General features: G+C 40.6%; 1 protein-coding gene across 3 annotated transcripts in view; it reads right to left on the bottom strand.

The window, feature by feature from the left end:
- STX7 (syntaxin 7) overlaps nt 1–18381 on the bottom strand; it is a 41869-nt gene extending 23488 nt beyond the window's left edge. For 2 of the 3 annotated variants that reach the window (XM_047102776.1, XM_047102775.1), the window contains exons 1-2: nt 18277–18381; nt 11029–11163 (exon numbers count right to left, since the gene is read on the bottom strand). In XM_047102776.1, the coding sequence (XP_046958732.1) occupies nt 11029–11113 (85 nt within the window). In that variant the 5' untranslated portion in view covers nt 11114–11163; nt 18277–18381. The remainder of the gene's footprint in view (nt 1–11028; nt 11164–18276) is intronic. The other variant, XM_047102774.1, reaches the window with a different exon arrangement.
- Nucleotides 18382–19731: the final 1350 nt, after the last annotated feature.

Raw genomic sequence — 19731 nt, 5'->3', positions numbered from 1 at the left:
CAAAACCTAGATGACAGCACATTTGTTTACAACAAGGTTTACTGAATATTTTAAGCCCACTGTTGAGACCTACTGTTCAGAAAAAAGATTCCTTCCAAAATATTACTGCTCATTGACAAATGTGCCTGGTCACCCAAGAGCTCTGATGGAGATTACAATGAGATTACTGTTGTTTTTGTTGCTGCTAACACAACATCCATTCTGTAGCCCATGGATCAAGGAGTCATGTCAACTTCCAAGTCTTATTATTTAAGAAACACATTTCATAAGGCTATGGCTGCCACAGATAGCGATTTCTCTGATGGATATGGGCAAAGTAAATTGAAAACCTCTGGAAAGAATTCACCATTCTAGATGCCATGAAGAATATTTGTGATTCATGGGAAGAGGTCAAAACATCAGTATTCACAGGGGTTTGGAAGAAGTCAATTCCAACCCTTGTGGATGACTGTGAAAGATTCAAGACCAGTGGAGGAAGTAACTGAAGGTGTGGTAGAAACAGCAAGAGAACTAGAATTAGAAGTGGAGCCTGAAGATGGGACCAAGTTGCTGCAATCTTATGGTCAAACTTGAATATAAAAGGAGTTGCTTCTTATGGATGAGCAAAGAAGGTGGTTTCTTGAGATGGAATCTACTCCTGGTGAAGATGCTGTGAAGATTGTTGAAATGACAGCAGAGGATCTAGAATATTACATACACTTAGTTGATAAAGTAGCAGCAGGGTTGGAGAGTGCTGACTCCCAATTTTAAAGAAGGTCTACTATAGGTAAAATGCTACAAAACAGCATTCCACGCTACAGACAAACCGTTCGTGAAGGGGAGGGTCGAGTGACGCACTAAACTTCACTGTCATCTTATTTTAAGAAATTGCCACTGGCACCCCAACCTTCAGCAACCACCACTGCTCAGTCAGCAGCCATCAACTTTGAGGCAAGTCCCTCTTCCAGCAAAAAGATTCTGACTCCCTGAAAGCTCAGGTGATGGTCAGTATGGTTAACAATAAAGCATTTTTTAGTCAAAGCATGTACATAGTTTCTTTAGATATTGTACATTTAATAGGCTATAGGATAGTATAAATATAACTTGATATGCACTGGGATATGGAAATTTAACTTACTTTATTGGTCTGCAACCAAATCCCCAGTATCTCCACAGGTATGCCCGTAGTTAAAAGATACCAACTTACATACCTTCTAGAGATTTTTGAACAAAGCAGAGTGTACAGGCAATAGCATACAACTAAAATCACTTGGGCCATCCTGCTCAGCTCTCCTCCCAAGCTCCAACAGCACAACAGCTCTGTGTATTCACAAATAAGCAGGGCTGAGTTGGATTTTTTAGCTAAAAGCTTTCACAGTCCTCAGTAAGAAAATAACAGTCCACAGGCTAGGAGGGAATCTTATTGTCTGTGGGCATTCTCTTGGACTTTAAATGGGATAAAGACCAAACTACCCCAGAGAAGTAGATGGCCATACTCAGTATCAGTAACACGCTCCTGCAACAATGGTTTCTTCAAATAATGACTAAGATAATGAATGACACTCCAACAAGAAGAAAGACTGGGAAAAATAAATGTACCAAGACTTACAGAACACTGTTTCGTAAGACTTTTAGGTTCTTGCAAATAAATGAATAGGCAAATCAATTAATAACAGCTTTGGGAAAAAGTCTAGAAGAGTATAAAAGGCAATTACTCTTTAATGGAAAATACTGCTCAGTAATTGGTAGAGAAATGACAAAAAAGAGTCCAAGAGATGAGGACAAGAAGTGTCAAAGCTACCGCAGGAAACCAAAACTAAACCACCTGGCCTACATCTGCTATTCAGCTCCCACACCAACACTGAGCTAACTAAATGCACAGACAGGCTGTACCACAAGGCAGTTGAGAGGTTGCTACACAACCCATCACAAACTTTAATTTTAATAAAACAGAGGCTACTCTGTAATAAACAATTACTAGGCATATTGACTATATTTATAGTCTAAAAAAATATTATAATGTTTTTAATAAGATGGGTGCGGAAAGATACATGAGAATTTAATCAGCATCACACTTTATCTATATAGACCTCAGAAGGATTCACGTGTGGAACAAGCATATATGGTAAGTTCTCCAACATTTAAATATGTAATCTTAGGATAAAATGTCCATTAACACAGGTTTGGTTAAATGATGCGTGGCACACTCATATAATGGAAAATTATTTGGCCATAATAGACAAAAACGTAAGCAGCAAATAAAATAAGCATACAGTGACCTCGTTTTCATAAAAAAAAAAAAAAGAATCTATGTATAAATACTTCTGTAGCCATTAGATTCACATTCAGTCATAAACAGCACTCATGTTCAGTCATGTAGGAAAAGCCACCAGAGAAAAGAAAAGTTGTCATTCTCTGAAAATTCTCTTGGATAAGACATTAATTTCCACACCTAGTTCTCTATTCTGTGTCAACACCTTAGGCATGAAGAAAATTACAACAATGAAATCAAAGCTACTAAAGTTTTTCTCCTCGAGGGGAAAAAAAAAATCCAACCAAACATTTTCAGATGTATGATGTTAAAAGTAGATATGTCAAATAACAAGTTAGGAGAGGGTCGGAGGGAGGGAAAAGGAAGGAGAGAGAGGGAGAGAGAACGAGGTTTCAACTCCTCCTCTATAAACTACCTTCCCATCCACCAATAGCCACCAACAGACTACCCCAGAAAAAAAAAAGAAAAAAAAAAGGAACATCCCCAATTCCTGGGTAAATCCACAGTTCCAGTAAATTTGTTAACTCCTCAGGACTGAGGTCTTTTGTAAAGAAAAGTGTGCCCAGGCACCAAAAAAGAGAAGTTGATGATACTAGTTTTCCTTCTGTGCAGTCATGTGTTAGATGCAAAAACAAGTGCCTCTTTCACTAGACTCGAATCAAAATAGCTGTGTTCACTCTCAAAAGTAACCAAAGGACTCACACATTTATACAGACTTTACATGTCATCTCAAATCCTAAGAACCTTATGAGGACAAGAGCCAAGCACTGATTCTTTTTAATAAATAAGCAAAGTACCCACAGAGAATGAGAGCTAAATACAACACAAAGAAAACCAATAATATTTTTGCAACTCTACACAGTCTGTGTAGAACTAATCAATAGGAGATAAATGATAAAAAATGAAACAATGAAGATTCAACATAAACATTTCCAGTCACCTTCCCTTAACCTTCACGACATGGGTTTAAGGTCACACATTTTATACCTCCCTAGAAGTTTCTGCTTTCCCAAATCTTCTGGAATGAACACACATGTACATATGACATATTATGCATATTTTAGCAGCAAACTCCTGTACTCATAAAATTCGACTCGGTATATTTTATGTTACCAATAGATCCAATTTGTTCATTTCCCACAGGCTTAACTTTTAGACTCTCTTTCAGATTATTCTTTTTTAAAAATACTCAAATGTCAGAATTCTCATTACCGCTGGTGAAAATTTTATTTCAATGGCTATGTTTCGTGGTCAGCTGCCGATATATTCTATTTATCAATTTCTTTGAATTCATACCTTAATTAATATAGACACGATTCATACCAGAATCCCTTGTGACTACAACTCTCCCATCTTCTAATTCTTACAAGTAATATGTAAGTCTTAGTGGAACTCTAGCTAGTCTTGGCAAGGCTATTTCAATTATGGAATTTTATTTATTTTTTTAAAATTTTTTTAATGTTTATTAATTTTTGACAGAGAGAGAGAGAGAGAGAGAGAGAGAGAGCGAGCATGAGTGGGGGAGGGGCAGAGAGAGAGGGAGACACAGAATCCGAAGCAGGCTCCAGGCTCTGAGCTGTCAGCACAGAGCCCGACGCGGGATTTGAACTCACAGACCGCGAGATCATGACCTGAGCCGAAGTCGGATGCTCAACCGACTGAGCCACCCAGGTGCCCCTATGGAATTTTAAAAGTATGTGTTATGGATCCAGATATGGCAATTTGTCTTTTAATAACAAAGAGAATAATCCTGCATATGTTAGAAGAGCTTTCAAGATTCTTTAAAGCATTGGTTAGAGTTGTAGCTTATTAAATGTCAAGAGAGGCCAAAAGCCAGCCCACAGAAAATATATATAAGAAAATCATGTCCTGGAATGTGAAAGAGCTTACTCAAGGTCACACTGGCATTGGGATCCAATTTCAGGAAATGTGCATGCACTCACATAGAGCTTACTCAATTAGAAACCTTTCCTACTGTCTCATTCATTTTCCTAACTCAGTGACATTCTGAAAAGTCTGATTCTAATCAGGGAATTGCAATATAAATCACAATGAGACAGAACTATGGCTAGAATGGGTAAAAGTTAAGACTGTAAATGTCAAATGTTGGCAAGGATTTGGAGCAAAATGAATTCTGATACACTAGCTGGTGGGAGTATTACCTGGTACAACTACTTTATGTAACTACCATAGGTAAACACATACATACCCTATAACTCAGCAACCCAACTCTTAGGTACACACAGGAGACAAAAGAACACGTAAGAATGTTCAGCATTGTTCATAATAGCAAAAAATAAAGACAAATAAAAAATCCAGACACTCCAAATGTCCATGAACAGTAGAAAGAATAGACTATAGTCTGTTTGGATATGGAATACTATATAACAATGAAAACAAATGACCTATAGCTACATGTAATACCATGGATGAACTGCTTAAACAGAATGGGAGAAAGAAGTCCAACATAAAACATAACACTTGACTCTATTAAAGTGAAGAAACTGGCAATATTAATCAGTGATGTTAGAAGTTATCTTCTTAGAATATGGAGTGGGTGACACATGAGAAGGGCTTCAGGGGGCTGGTAATGTTGTACTTGCATGTGTGGTATTGTAACAGATGATTCATGGAGCTATACCCTAATAGTTGGTGCACTACTCTATGCATTATAGTTCTATTTTTTAAAGATAAAAAAAAGTCTTTAATTATGTGATGGTTTTCAATATATTTATTCTGCTTCTTTCAAAAACATGAGTTATTTCTGTGTGTTCTGAATACGCTTGTCTATATTGTTTGTTTGTGCAAGGATTAATGGCCCCAGGGAAAATATCCTACTCTGGTTTACCTTATATAACAGACTCAGCCATTGCAACCCACAAAGGCTTGCTTATCCTTGTACTATGCATCGCTGGTAGGAGTTTGCTTCAAAAAAAATACAGACAGGTGATAAAGGGTACATGGGTGTATACCTCATTTCCAGATACTACTAATAAAAATGTTATTTGTCAACGTCTCAATCCAAAGCTGAGAGTTAAATCTAAGCATTTCTTTGATGCACGATGATCTTCTAGACCTGGGATAACAAACTGTTTATTTACATGCCAGCTCCAGTCTACTGGGAATGGCTGCCTGGAGCGCTGGGTTGAGAAAGACTGGATGTCATGGTAGGGCCATCGACGGAGTATTGTCTATGCCACAGGCAAAGGATGGAGCAGCTGGGGCACAAATACCTAGCTGACTCTGTGACAGAGTCAACAGAACACCTTCTCTCATAGGATAAAAATATTTTCTTAATCAAGATCACATTGGGATCCAAATAACTTTCCTCACTGCTTCTACCTCCCCCCCAACCCCGTTGCCTTACATATGATCGATCAATAAAATTCCATATTCAGGAAGATTTTCAAATAGTTTCATTAAGACAAAAAGAATTTTTTTTCTTATTTTAAACTCTCCACAGACAAATCCCTAATAAAATTCTAGTTTGTTATACCTATTACGCACTCAAAAAATTGTTATTTTAATGTAATCTATTTCTAATATATTTTATATTTAAGTATTTACAATATTTATATATGTTGTTTAATATAAATTAAATTATGGTAATATGGTTTAAATACTTTACTAGCAAAGCAAATTGATAAGACTACAGATTATTTTGAACAAAAACTACCTTAAGGCAAAAAAAAAAAGCTTAAAAACATTGTATTTCATCTATTCTACTCTTTGCAAAAGAGACCTGTCAGAATACACTAGTTAAAAAAAATTCTAATCTTCATATGTTACTCTCAGATCCCTCCAAGAATCAAAAATTTTTGATTGCTATTTTTTTTGTTATAAACTCAACTATACAAGTTCATATTTTATAATTTTTCACTGATCTTAACCAAAATTAATATGAAAATGAACTTTCCCCACTGAAGTGTTTACGAAGACTTTAGCTCTGGTTGAACAGATGCACATATTCTAACGACAAGGGTATTACCCTTCTTACAGTATATTCTCCAGAGATTTCTTTTTTTGCAAGTAGATAATTTGTACTGACACAAATTTACAAGACACAGATGTAAAGAGAAACACCTAAATGTGGTGCAAAGTACCATCTTATTCGATCATGGTATTATTAGCATTGCCAGATGGGAAAAAAATGAACTGAAATTTCACACTTCTGCCTTTCACTTCCACGTGATTTCTTCATAGTCCTTATCGGTGATGTGCACTGGCTGGTAGGTTAGATCTTTACCAATAACTAACTCTACCTAATTTAAATTTCCCTTCATTCATTCAGTGAATCTCAGAATTAGAAACAATACATAGTGATGATTGTTTTCACTAAATTCAAGACCCCAAGTCTCAAATGAGTACTCAACTTGCCCAACAACCCTTCGTTACCTCTGTGGTATGTCAATCCTCTCAACTGTCAAAACTACAACTCATCACTTTCTCATCTTTCCATAAACGTCCAACAGCCTTCCATCCCACTCCCTGTCTGATACCTCTGCCTCCTAGTTGATTTAAGAACAGCTCACTCAGACAGGAACTCTCCCTTCTTTGCCCACCACACTTAACCATCCACCCCACACTCTGCCTGGACTTGTACAGTGGACGACAGGCAAACTGAACACTGGTGATCTGTTTCCCTCTCCCTCTCGCCTTCAGAGACCTTTCTTTTGCAATTATACTCTCACTGGATTCTCTCTTTTGTGGTGGAAAAATGCAACCACTTCTTTGGCCCTCTTTCTACTTCCATGGTGGAATCTGCCAGTTGCCCACTAAATACTGGTTTTTCCCTTCTTAAATGGAACAAGACCTAATTTTAGTGAGCACACTGTAATCCAGCTTCCTAGCAGCTAGGTGTAGCTATGTGACTGTATCTAAACTCTGATCAGTAACACAAGCAGAGGTGAGTAGGATTCTAGGAAGTCTCTTTAATTGAAAAAGTGTCAGTCCTTCTCCCTCTTTTTTTTTTTTTTTTCATTTACATTCAGAACACGAACAGAGGACCATTCTCTTCAAAGTCACCAGTTTGCCTCATCAAATTCAGTGCTAAAATTTTTAGTCTCTTGGCAGCATTAGACACAGATGATGCCTCTCTCAGTCTTGAAACATTTTTTTTTTTTTTTTTTTTTGATTTCTGGAAATCCACCATATCCTGATTTTCTTCTTACCTCACTGGTCACTCTGATTCTTCACACTTTCTCCCTGCCTTCCAGGCTTCTACATTTTTTAATGTTCCAGCTCTCTTCTCTTACTCCTTTGTGATTATTTTAGACCTACGGTTTCAAATACCATTTGTACTCCGATATCATTCTGATCTCCAAATTCATGTATCTAAATTAGATGTCTGGCATCTCCCCTTAGATCTTTAAAAGACATCTCGAACTTCACTTAGCCAAAACAAAATTCTCCCCATTTCCGAACTGTAGTCCTTCTCACCTCAGTATACACTCACCACTATCGACTTGGTTGCTTAACACAAAAGCCACGCAGGCACCCTGGACTACCCTCTCTCACTCTTAATCCACCCACACTCAGCAGCAAATCTTGCTGGCTCTGCCTCCAAAGAATATCCATCAGTTCTCTGTCCCCACTGCCACCACCCTGGTACAAGCCAACACCTCCCTCATCAGACCCAGAGATGGCCATCGTGTCCCCACCCCAAATTCTCCAAAGTCTATTTTCTAAGCAGCAGCAGCCAAAGCAATCTTTTCAAAGCGCAGATATGATTGTGTGTCTTCCTTCTTAGAATGAAACCTAAACTCCCCAGACGGCCTCTGAGGCTCTGGGTGGCCTTCTCAGTCTCCTCTCTGATTTCCTCTCTAGCCACTCCTGCCTCAGGTGCTGTGTTCCAGCCACACTGGACTTCTCTTTCCTATTTTCTGAACACCCCAAGCTGTGGACTGCTTCAGGAGTTTACTGCCAGCTCCCTGGCTCCATCTAAATGCTCTTGTCCTGTATCTTCTCACTACCAGCGCCTTCTCATTCTCACTCCCTCAGAGGACAAGCTCAGCTATGGCAGCTTCCCCAGTCACCTGCTCTCCCAGCATGCTCATTTTCATCACAGGAAACCATATTGTTCATTAATGTTTTTTTTAACCCTCTGCTTTTCCTTACACTACGACCCACATGAGAAAAGGGCCTTGTGCACTTTGCTTACTGCTGGATTCCCAAGGGTCTGGTACAATGACTGGCCAGTAGTAGGTGCTCAATAAATTATTTGCTGAATGAAGGCAGAATATCATAATTACAAGTCACTCAGTTGGAACCATTACTCCAGTGTTTAAACCTCTCAACACCAGACCTGAGAAATAGTATCTGACCACCACGTGCTGGTCGCTCCTCCTGAGGGTAGCCATTTCATTCCTGAATAACCAGGATTATTCAAAAGCCCTATTCCTCCTAGAGCTGACGTCTGGCTACTGTTGCTTTGTTCCTTTGCGAAGGCCTTCGTGATCACGCAGAATGCATTTCTTGTATTTTACACAAGACCGTGCTTCAGTAGCTGAAGGTGGGGACTGTGGCTTCTCACGGCCAAATGGTCCCAGGCTTCTCGGGCCCTCTCCACAAGGCAGAGTTGTGGGTCTTACCACCACCCTCCCCCACACACCAAAGCTGTCCTGAATCACAGTGCAGTCACATACTTAGCTATCAATTATGCCAGGAGTATGCAACTCTTGTTCAATTTATCACTTCCCATCTAGCAGATCAATCAATCTTTCTCGGGAACATGACTTGATTTAAGTGAACTCTTACCTCCTACCAGTTCAAGCTCACAAACAATCTCCAATCTGTGTATCTTTCATACACTAGGTGCTTACTGCCTCTATAATCTCAGAGCCTACAGTCACTCTTCCTACTCTTCCTAGAATTCCTAATGCATTTATTTTTCCCAGCACAGAAGACCTGCACTGTCCTCTGGAGTAAGGCCTCCTGGCCTCCTTTCTTGCATAAAGGTCCTGACTTTTCCACACATCTAAATTAAAATTACAGTCTCTCTTAATTTTCACACATTAGCCTGAGGCAAACCAGCAATATATATATTTTTTTAACGTCATTTATTTATTTTGAGCGAGAGAGAAAGAAAGGAGGGGAGGGGCACAGAGAGAGAGAGAGAGACAGAGACAGAGAGAGAATCCCAAGCAGGCTCCATGCTTAGCTTAGAGCCCGACATGGGGCTTGATCTCACAGCCACGAGATCATGACCTGAGCCAAAATCAAAAGTCGGATGCTTAACTGAATGAGCCACCCAGGTGCTGCAGACCAGCACTATTTCTAACAAAGAGAAAAATTCTTATTTTCTTTGGCTTTTATATCATATCGCTGTGCACAACAGCACTTTTTTAGTGCCATAACCTAATCCTTTTAATCCTTTGGCCTCCAAAACATGCTGACATTTCACTGAAATCACTTGGGTAGAGTAGTAACTTCTGGGAAGTTAATGATTAGATAAGAACACATGGTTTGGTCATCTGAAAACATTCTGTATTTTCACAGTGTGTTAACACATTCTGGTAAAGAGAGCAGTAAACTTCAAGTAAGCTAAAGAATAACACTGTATTAACACACTCCAAAAGAGAGTTCAGTTAATGCCCAAAGGGCCAAAATACTGACTACTACAAAGTGACTAGAATAGTCCTCATGTGATTAGCTATGATTCAGAAACAAAATGTGAAACAAACAAACAAAAAAAACTATAGGCTCAAATCTGCTACAGTGATCTTTTAAAAAATTTATATCTATATCTGTCTCCCAAGGAGTAATAATTTCCAATAAAATGCTACATGGGCTTAGTCTAGTAGCACTGTGTTTGATAGGTGTAGCACAGTTGTTTGTGGGAACCCTGAGTTATCTTCTAGATCTGCCTCAATGGATTAAAACGTCCCCTTGTCAGTTAATCCCTGCTCCTTAAGGGCACAGTCCTTTAGACTATGTATGTTCCCTTCCCTTTCCCTGTTTTAAGTAAACGTAAACTCTTTGTAGGGCTCCCCAGTTCCAAACCTAGGGAATTTAGTCAACAAGTCTCTTTACAAGTCTCTTTAGTCTCATCTAGAGCCAGATGGTTTTAAAGCAAATATAAGTCTCTATCCTTTTTTTTTTTTAAGTTTATTTTTATTTATTTTGAGAGGGAGAGAGAGACAGAGAATTCCAAGCAGGCTCCGTACTGCCAGCACAGAGCCCAACAAGGGGCTTGATCCCACAAACCATGAGATTATGATCTAAGCTGCAATCAAGAGTAGGACGGGGGCACCTGGATGGCTCGATCAGTTGGGCATCCAACTTCAGCTCAGGTCACGATCTCATGGCTTGTGGGTTCGAGCCCTGTGTCAGGCTCTGTTCTGACAGCTCAGAGCCCGGAGCCTGCTTTGGATTCTGTCTTTGTTTCTCTCTGCTCCTCCCCCACTCATATTCTCTCTCTCTCTCTCTCTCTCTCTCTTTTCAAAAATAAACATAAAAAAAAAGGAGACTTAACCAACTGAGCCATCCAGGTCCCCCAAATATCTATCCTTTTAAAGTTTTATTTCATTAATGAAATAGTGTATTATGTGCCTGGCACTCTACAGAAAAATGCAATTAAGTGTTATCTCTTCTAATATAACTGTCTTTTGTATTCACTCTAAAGAGTTCTGGCCTTTTTCTTTTTTCTTTTTTTTTTTTTCATTTTAAGAGTTCTAACCTTCTAAAATCTGTTCCTGCTCTCAGTCACTGGAGTTGTCCTGTTATGAACCCAATTTTAAGAATTAAAAACAGTGATGTCAACTTAAATTTCTACTTACAACATTGTGTGATCTTCTGGATATTGGAAGAGATACGCTGGGCCAGTAGGGCAGGGTCACCACCAACACCCGGAGTGTAAGACATAGCTGATTTACTTATTCACTAATTTCATCAGATGTCACCTAAGCAGTCACCTAAAAAACAGAAGTCACATAATTGTATTTTTAAAGCATTGGCCTAAGTTTCAAAGTTATCAATCTGGGAGGTTGATTAACCTAACAGGGTTGAAATATAGCAAAGGGACACATCAAATAGAAAAATTCTCATGGCTTTCAAAAATACTGGCTTTCAAAGGACACAGTCATGTTAAACAATTAAAATAAGGTTCAAACTGTACATTCCCTTTGAAAACTTTTAAGTAAAAGTAACCAAATCCCTTTTACGTGTATATTCTTAATTGTTTATATATTTTCTCCTTAACTGAACTGCAAGCAACTATAAAGCGGGGCCCACATGCTATTTATCTTTCTTTCTCCAACATTTAATTTTTTTTTTCAACGTTTTTTATTTATTTTTGGGACAGAGAGAGACAGAGCATGAACGGGGGAGGGGCAGAGAGAGAGGGAGACACAGAATCGGAAACAGGCTCCAGGCTCCGAGCCATCAGCCCAGAGCCTGACGCGGGGCTCGAACTCACGGACTGCGAGATCGTGACCTGGCTGAAGTCGGACGCTTAACCGACTGCGCCACCCAGGCGCCCCTCTGTCTCCAACATTTAAAACAACTCCTGACACAGAACAGCTATTTACATATCTATTAAATGGTACACAAACCAGGGTGTCCCCAGAAATGTCACCGTATCTAATTTAACACACACAGGAAGAGCTTAGGAATATATGACTAGCGGGTGTCCAATTTTAATAGGAAAGGTCCACTTTGAGAGAGGCACGGCTGACAAGTGAGGGGGAAAAAAAAAAAGGAACGTTCCATAAAATCCTCATCACACCTTCCAACAGAGCAAAGAGAACAGCTCTCCTCTTCCCGAGGCTGGCATCAGGACAGGAAGCAAAGCTGGGGCACCGCAACAGGAAGGAGGTAAGAAGGAATTTTCTTCTTCAGTCCACACACCACACACCTCTTGGGGTTTGGAAAAAAGGATGGAAAGGGTATCCCTGCATACAGGACTGTGTCCAGCACAGACTCAACGCCACGCCCATCTTTCCACCGAGCACGCTGCAGGCTGCAAAGTTGCAGGCAGGCAATTTGTCCGGCAGCTCTCTGCTGAGAGTCAGCTACATGCCTGGCATCAAATGGGCACTAGGGAGTCGCAAGCGAACAAAACAACAAACATAAAGAACCTGCCTAATTCAAGTGTGTCATTTAGAAGAGTGGATAAAGTAAAACAGCAAAAGCAACGTAAATCAGCAAAAGGTCATGTGCAGGCAAAAGTGAGAGGCTGGGAAAAGGAAATTTCACTATGGCTCCTATCTAGAAAGAATTAACAAAACACAAGCAGAAGATCTGGATACTGGGCATGACTGGTATGGAGAGTGACTAAGGCAAAGACATGAAGCCTGGGATGGGTAGACCCAGAACATACGCAAAGGGCAAACTCAGTGTGTCATTTCTCAAAGAAAGGGGTGGGTGCCAGTCAACCCTGGATCAGATGATTCATGGTGGGGACAAGTGGGAGACAGCATAGAAAGAGAGGAATGACCCAATGTGTATTGCGTATCTGTGAAATGAAAAGCATTTCACGTAGATTGTCTAATTTAATTTTCAAAATCTCCTCTTTAAAGTAGATAGTAGCAAATAAACCTTGTTTTAACAATGAGCAAACTGAGGCTAACAAAGATTAAGTAACGATAAAGGTAATTGAACCCACCTACCAGCTGGACGTGGGGTTCAGCCCCAGGGTTTCGGTTCCAAAACTACCCATGACAGCTACCACACAAAACTAAAGTCACGAAAGAGGGCGCTGGAAACTAGGGTTAGATTTAATATATCGCAATAAGAAAGCACTGGAGATTTCTGGCAGGGGAGAAGAGGGCACAAGGAAATGTGTGTCTTGTTCTTGGGGTCGGTGCCGGCAGGAAGTGCAAGGGTAGAACTTTTGGGGTAAGTAGATCAGTACTGGCTCCATGTCGGAAACTCTGGTGCATCGTGGAACGTGCCTGGCCACCCTGGAATTCCTGGAGCTTTTAGGTACTCTTCATTCTCCTTCATTGATCCACAGGTCCAATTTATCTATTCCGGCCCTTCGGATCTCACCAAGTCATCCAGAGAGACCCAAATCTCAACTCAGGTGGTAGAACTGCTTCGGCAGGTGGCAGATAGCTTTGCACTTAGGCCTGCAGCCACCTAAAGAGCTGGGGCCCAGAGAGGAGAAGACCGGACCTGGGGATTCAATGAAACCAACACTATCACAAGCATCCCACTAACCACCAACTAGATCTCTAAATTCTGCATGTTTTTTTTTTTTTTTTTTTTCTTCAGTAAGAGCTTGAGATAGAATTCAAAACCACAGAATTCACCCATTTAAAGTGTACAATCCCGGGGCGCCTGGGTGGTGCAGTCGGTTAAGCGTCCGACTTCAGCCAGGTCACGATCTCGCGGTCCGTGAGTTCGAGCCCCGCGTCAGGCTCTGGGCTGATGGCTCGGAGCCTGGAGCCTGTTTCCGATTCTGTGTCTCCCTTTCTCTCTGCCCCTCCCCCGTTCATGCTCTGTCTCTCTCTGTCCCAAAAATAAATAAAAAACGTTGAAAAAAAAATTAAAAAAAAAAATAAAGTGTACAATCCCATACACCTGAATCTAATATAACACTGTATGTTAACTACACTGGAATTAAAATTAAAAAAAAAAAAGCAATTCTATTGGTGTTTTATTTTTATTAAAAAAAATTTTAATGCTTATTTTTGATAGAGAGAGAGAGAGAGAGCACAAGCAGGGGAGGGCAGAGAGACAGGGAGACACAGAATCTGAAGTAGAATCCAGACTCTGTGCTGCCAGCACAGAGCCCAACGCCGGGCTCAAACTCACAAACTGTGAGATCATGACCTGAGCCAAAGTTGGATGCTCAACTGACTGAGCCACCCAGGCGTCCCAAGCCTACTGGTGTTTTTACAACATGCATAAACTTGTGTAGCCATCACATCACTTTTAGAACATTTCATTACCCCCAAACAAAGCCCACACCTACTAGCAGTCACTTTTCATTTCTCTGCAACCTCTCCAGCTGTAGGCAACCACTAATCTACTTATGTTTTCATAGGTTTGTCTATTCTGTACATTTCCTATGAATAGAATCATATAATGAGCTCTCTCGTGACTGGCTTCATTCTCTTAGCATGTTGCCAAGGTCCATCCATATTTTGGCATGGATCAATACATCATTCCTTTTCACTGCCAAATAATACTTCACTGCATAGATAGGAGCAATTCTCTCCTGGCTCAATGACATCTTTCTTTTTCCTCTTCCTCTATCAACTAGATCTCTAGAAAAACTGTCTCACAGCCAACACAGACATAATGAATGAGGAAATGTTTCTCATCGACTCTCTTCGGGAGGCTCCTTCCTAAACATACATAGATTTATAGCATTCCCCTTAAGCCTCAAAACTCATGCAAGCCTAACCTAAGCCTTCTCTGTGTTTTTTTCAAGGCCCCTTTTTTTCCTCTTCAGAGAATTAGCCAATTATTTACAAACATTACCAGTTTTCCTCATCTCTTTACTCAAGCAACTAAATTAGTGAAAGTTCCTACAGGTGAGATAACTGGGCTCCATTCATCCAAAGAGCTGTTGCTGCTGCTGGATTGGCTGGAATTTCTTTAGAGAAAGGGCACAGTGACTGTTAACTCAGCTCTGTGTTGAGTGAAGAATGAAAAGAAATTTGCAAATGATGGAAGAGAAAGATACACAAAAACTCAACAAGATTAACCATGGCTAACTGGTATTTCCAAAGCATTGTTTTACATTTTTTGTTGATTCTTACAACAAATCTCTGAGGTAGGTTCACTTGTAATTCTGATATTTCACATGAAAAAATTGAGGCATAACAAGAATAAGTAACCTGCTTAATCTAAGAGCTAAAATTTGAAACTACATCTTACAGCCCATATTTTTAAAACACTAAACCATATTGCTTCATTGTGTAACAAAAACTCAGGGCAGGTGAGCCCAATCCATTAACCTTTTTGCAGACTCTACTCTTAGGATGAGGAAACAGACCTGGGATGACTATATGAGTAGATCAAGGTAACACAGATGAATAGCTCAGTCCTTTTCTCTCTTATTCTGCCAATAGTGATATCTAAGAGACAACAATGGTTGGTCTTTCTGATGACAAAACATGAGAAATAAAGGAGCCAAATGACTTTACTGCAAAAACATATATACAGATAGATGGACTATAATTATAGCTAACTATAAGTTGACATCAAAAGCTTATGATCATTGCATTTTGGCCTGGAATCAACCACATTATTCTGATAGCTGCTGTCTACTTCAGTCTCCAGCACCTGGCTGGAGTTAACAAGCACTAAAGCACTGTTGATGAATATTTTTGAAAGAACAATCAGAATTCCCAGTTTTATTGCTCAGAATAACAATAACTCATTATCTATACCTGCTCTATCAAGTCCTCAAGTATAACATGTGAGGCTAGTAGCTTATAACAGCCATTGTAGAAATATAGACCATTCTACCACAGCATAAAGTTCTATTGAATAGTGATCATGTAGACATCTCAGCAATCACTTTTCTATGAAAACATATAAACACTATAAAGGGAAAGAAGGAAAGAGAGGATCAAAGTGCAATACTCATAATGAGGATATTCTCAAGACTTTCTGGAGAGCACAAATAAAAGAACAAAGGGAATTGTGAAACTGTAATTGTCAAACACTTCCCCCAGGTAATACCGGACACATTGCAGAATCCTAGATTCCTATTAAGCATACATCTCATGCTCTATAAATCGAACACAAACGGAGCTATAGAAATAGTTTCACTTTTTGAAGTGGAAGTACGAGCATAAAACACTGGACTTCCCTCCACCCCTTGCGCCCAAAATTTACGTTCCCAGAGGGGCAAGGCTGTGTATTTTTTGTGAGCTACTCTAGTCTCGCTACCTGGTTATGTAAGAGGTGCTTAGTAAGTATCTGTAGACTGAATGAATAAATGTACCTATTTCCTAAAAGAACACATACCTAGTCTGAGGATAAATAATACCAATTCTAAGATATTAAATTCCAGTGTCTTCTTTTAGATCCTAAATGTACAGGCTTACTACTGCCTTAGGGCCTTTGAGGAGTGGCGTTTTCTATCCCTAGAAGGCTCTTCCCGTGATCTCCACATGACTGGCTCCTTTACTCCAGCAAGGTCTCATTGCATGCTAGAGAAGTCTTTGCTGACTATTTGGATCTAAAGTGAGAAGTCACCACTCTTGCCACTTTCTGTTTATCTAATTTCCTTTATCATGGTGCTAATCATCATTTAAAACGATCTAGTTAGGGGCGCCTGGGTGGCTCAGTCGGTTAAGCGTCCGACTTCGGCTCAGGTCATGATCTCACTGTCTGTGGGTTCCAGCCCCGCATCAGGCTCTGTGCGGACAGCTCAGAGCCTGGAGCCTGCTTCAGATCCTGTGTCTCCCTCTCTCTCTGACCTTCCCCCATTCATGCTCTGTCTCTGTCTCAAAAATAAATAAACATTAAAAAAAATTTTTTTTAAAACCTTTAAAAAAATAAAAAAAATAAAACGATCTAGTTAGTGTGTTGTTTATTATCTGTCCCTACCTTGGGGATATAAGCACAAGACAACCTTGTCACCTTGTGGAATTTGCAGTATCAGGTGCATAGATGTTCCACGAACATGAAGGTGATCACTCTATGGCCGTGAGCATTCTCTATCTAAACCAAATTAACCCAATACTTTAGCTCAGCATCTCTGTCCGTTGCACTATTATACTATTCGGCTTCATTCACAATACCAAGGATTACTTTTCACCCTTCTCATACACTAAACTTTCAAATTAAATGGAATCGTGACAAACTTTACTCAGACTTCCTGCAGATGTTTCATATAATTTATTTTTCCACCCCCAGCACTGAACTAAAGTTTGGTATCCTAACCAAAACTATATATAACTGTTTTATCGGGAGCAGCACAAACCAAAAGTAGATACAACTGCGTTATCGGGAACAGCACAAGTAAAAAGCTTAAGAAAAATGATGCAATCATTAATGGGTTACAATGGCATTATATTAACTTCTACAGAAAGTCTGAAACTAGAGCATAATTCTTAATTAGTCACAGTCTGAGACGAACTTCTCAAGGCGGCCTGAAAAGCAGAGGGCGTCCACATCACAAGACACTGCTGAACACCTGCTAGAAGTCTCTGCCCGCGGGAGGCTGAGGCTGCCCCCAGAAGAAACGTCCACCTGCAACATTACTCAACAGCACAGCACTTCATCATCATTTTCTTCCAGATTCTGTTCGAGTTTTAAATTATATACAGTTACAGCTAAAATACAATTATCTGAATTAAACAAAATATGTATAGAAGAGCCAAACAAATACAAGAAACTTGAGAGGAAAAATAAATAAAGCATTTGACCAGAAAGGTAATGTTATTTTTTCCTCTGTGTCTGAATTTTTACAAAGTAACGACCTAAAAAAACAAGAAACCGGGGTTCCGGGGAGGACCTTGAAATATTTTACGTGTTTTTAAAGGTCTTCACGTAAACCAATTAATGACGCGTACGGAGAAGATCAAAGAAAGTTAGCTCGTCTTCAGGCCAAACAAAACCAACTACAAGCTGCCCCCGAATAAATGCATATGGTTCCTCTACTGCAGCACCTATTTTCAGTTCCTCTGTATTCGGGAAGAGAACTTTAAACTGTGTCTTCTAACTCTGTAAGTTGCAAAGAGGAAGAGGTCACTCGAAGTCCTGTTCGCTCCAGGCAGAAGCAGGATTCCGGAGCTCCGCCCCAGCGGGCCCCGGCGCCAGCCCCGCCCGAGGGTGCGCGGGAGCCAGCGCGGCCGGGAAGGCGGCGGGGATGCGGCGCTGCGGGCGCAGGGCTCGCGGAGCCGGCAAGGCCGGCGGGACCCGCTTGACCGGGGGCGTGAGCAGCGGTGGCGCTCCGGGGCTGGGGCAGCGCCCGCCTTCCGCCTCCCGACCACAGCCGCAAAGCGCAGGGCGGCGGCCACCTGACCACGCTCACAAACAAGGAGGCGCGGCAGCCGCCGGGAGTTCGCGCCTCTGGGGCTCCGGGCCAGGGACCACCCCCCTCCCCAGGTTCCTCTTACCCCAACCTCCTCGGCTTTCTCCTCCTCCTCCGCCGGCCCCAGGCACCCACCGGCCCCAGAGCCCCCAGCTAGATTCTCAGCTGATGGGCGGTGGCGCTGGGACGCCCAGTGCGCATGCCCGCAGTACAGCGCTGGGAAGGAGGCGGGCCTCGCTCCCTTCCCGTTGGCCAGCGGGATTGAGTGACAGCCGTTCTGCTACGCCCCCTGGGTCTCTAAGCTGGGAATGGGGGTACTAAGAAAATTGCAAGGGAGGTTGTTTTTTGTGTTTTTTTTTTTGTGGGTTTTTTTTTTTTTTTGAGGCCTTGAATTATGGAAGGCTAACGCCTTAGCCAACCTGCAATAAACAAGGTGAGGGAATGAAGCAGCCGTCTTTATCGGGTGATGGCGGCCTCCCTACACTCGGGTCTTGAGCCCGCCCCATCAGGTCCTGCCCATCTTGTCCTTAGTCTGCAAGTAGAACGTTTTCACAGATCCATTAAAAAATGCTAACGCAAATATGCAATCCTAGCAGGAACAATGACAGAATAAGTGAAGAGTCACCTCCGTGTGCCCACTTAGTAGACAAGTTTTCATAGCACGTACAGGCCATTCTAAGAATTTCTGAAGGATAGAGAGTAGTTTTAACGGGGTTTGAAAAGAGCAGAGAATGTTCTGATGATAAATATTCAAACGTAATGTAATTGTTAGATAAAAGCATCGATTGCTTTTGGTGAAAGACATATTCGTCAAATTAATTAGAAGATGAAAAGACTTGGCCTTTGCCTGTATTAAGGCCTCACTATTTTCTGAAAAGATCTTCAGGACATGAAAGGTCTAGATGCACTAACGCGATAAAAACCACAACCAGAATATTTTGAATTGGTACCCCCTGAGAAAATTCTAGGTTGTTTAGCATTATACATACATATATACGTAAGGGAGTGAGGTCAGACAGCAATAAGAAACACAAGGGTCTCTCGGGTTATTTTTAATTGTTCTACTTTTAACAGAAAAATGGGAACAAGAACTATTTCCTATTTCACATCTTTCCTGAAGAAAACTACAGTGCAAGTGTTTTAATAAACAACAACTTATATTCTGCCTCTGAAAAGGGGACAATAGAGTGAGAATACTGCCCAAACAGAAGGCACTCATCCCATCTAAAGACAGCACGATTCAGCTAGCACCAAGTGCAGACTTCTAGGAAATTCAGATTTTTATGTGAAATGCCCTTTTTCAATATTTTTAAAATTTTATAAAACATTATGAGATCAGATAAAGTAGGTATTTCAACTTCTATAATAGGCAATAGTTTCAACCATAGAGTATTAAAAAAAAAAAACTGGAGGGGTCCTTATAGAAAATCTAGCTCTACTTCCTCATTTAGGAAGAAGATTATAGAAACTGAAAACCAAAGAAACTTCATCAAAACACACAAATAATTATGAGCAGCACAGGTCCAGATGACTTCATTCA

Source organism: Lynx rufus, unplaced genomic scaffold (assembly GCF_022079265.1).
Source record: "Lynx rufus isolate CCGP_SWC_20201006 ecotype Redwood Valley unplaced genomic scaffold, mLynRuf1.p SCAF_6, whole genome shotgun sequence".
Classification (NCBI taxonomy): Eukaryota; Metazoa; Chordata; class Mammalia; order Carnivora; family Felidae; genus Lynx; species Lynx rufus.
Note: the sequence above shows the minus strand (reverse complement) of the source record. Positions and strands in the feature narration are given on the sequence as shown.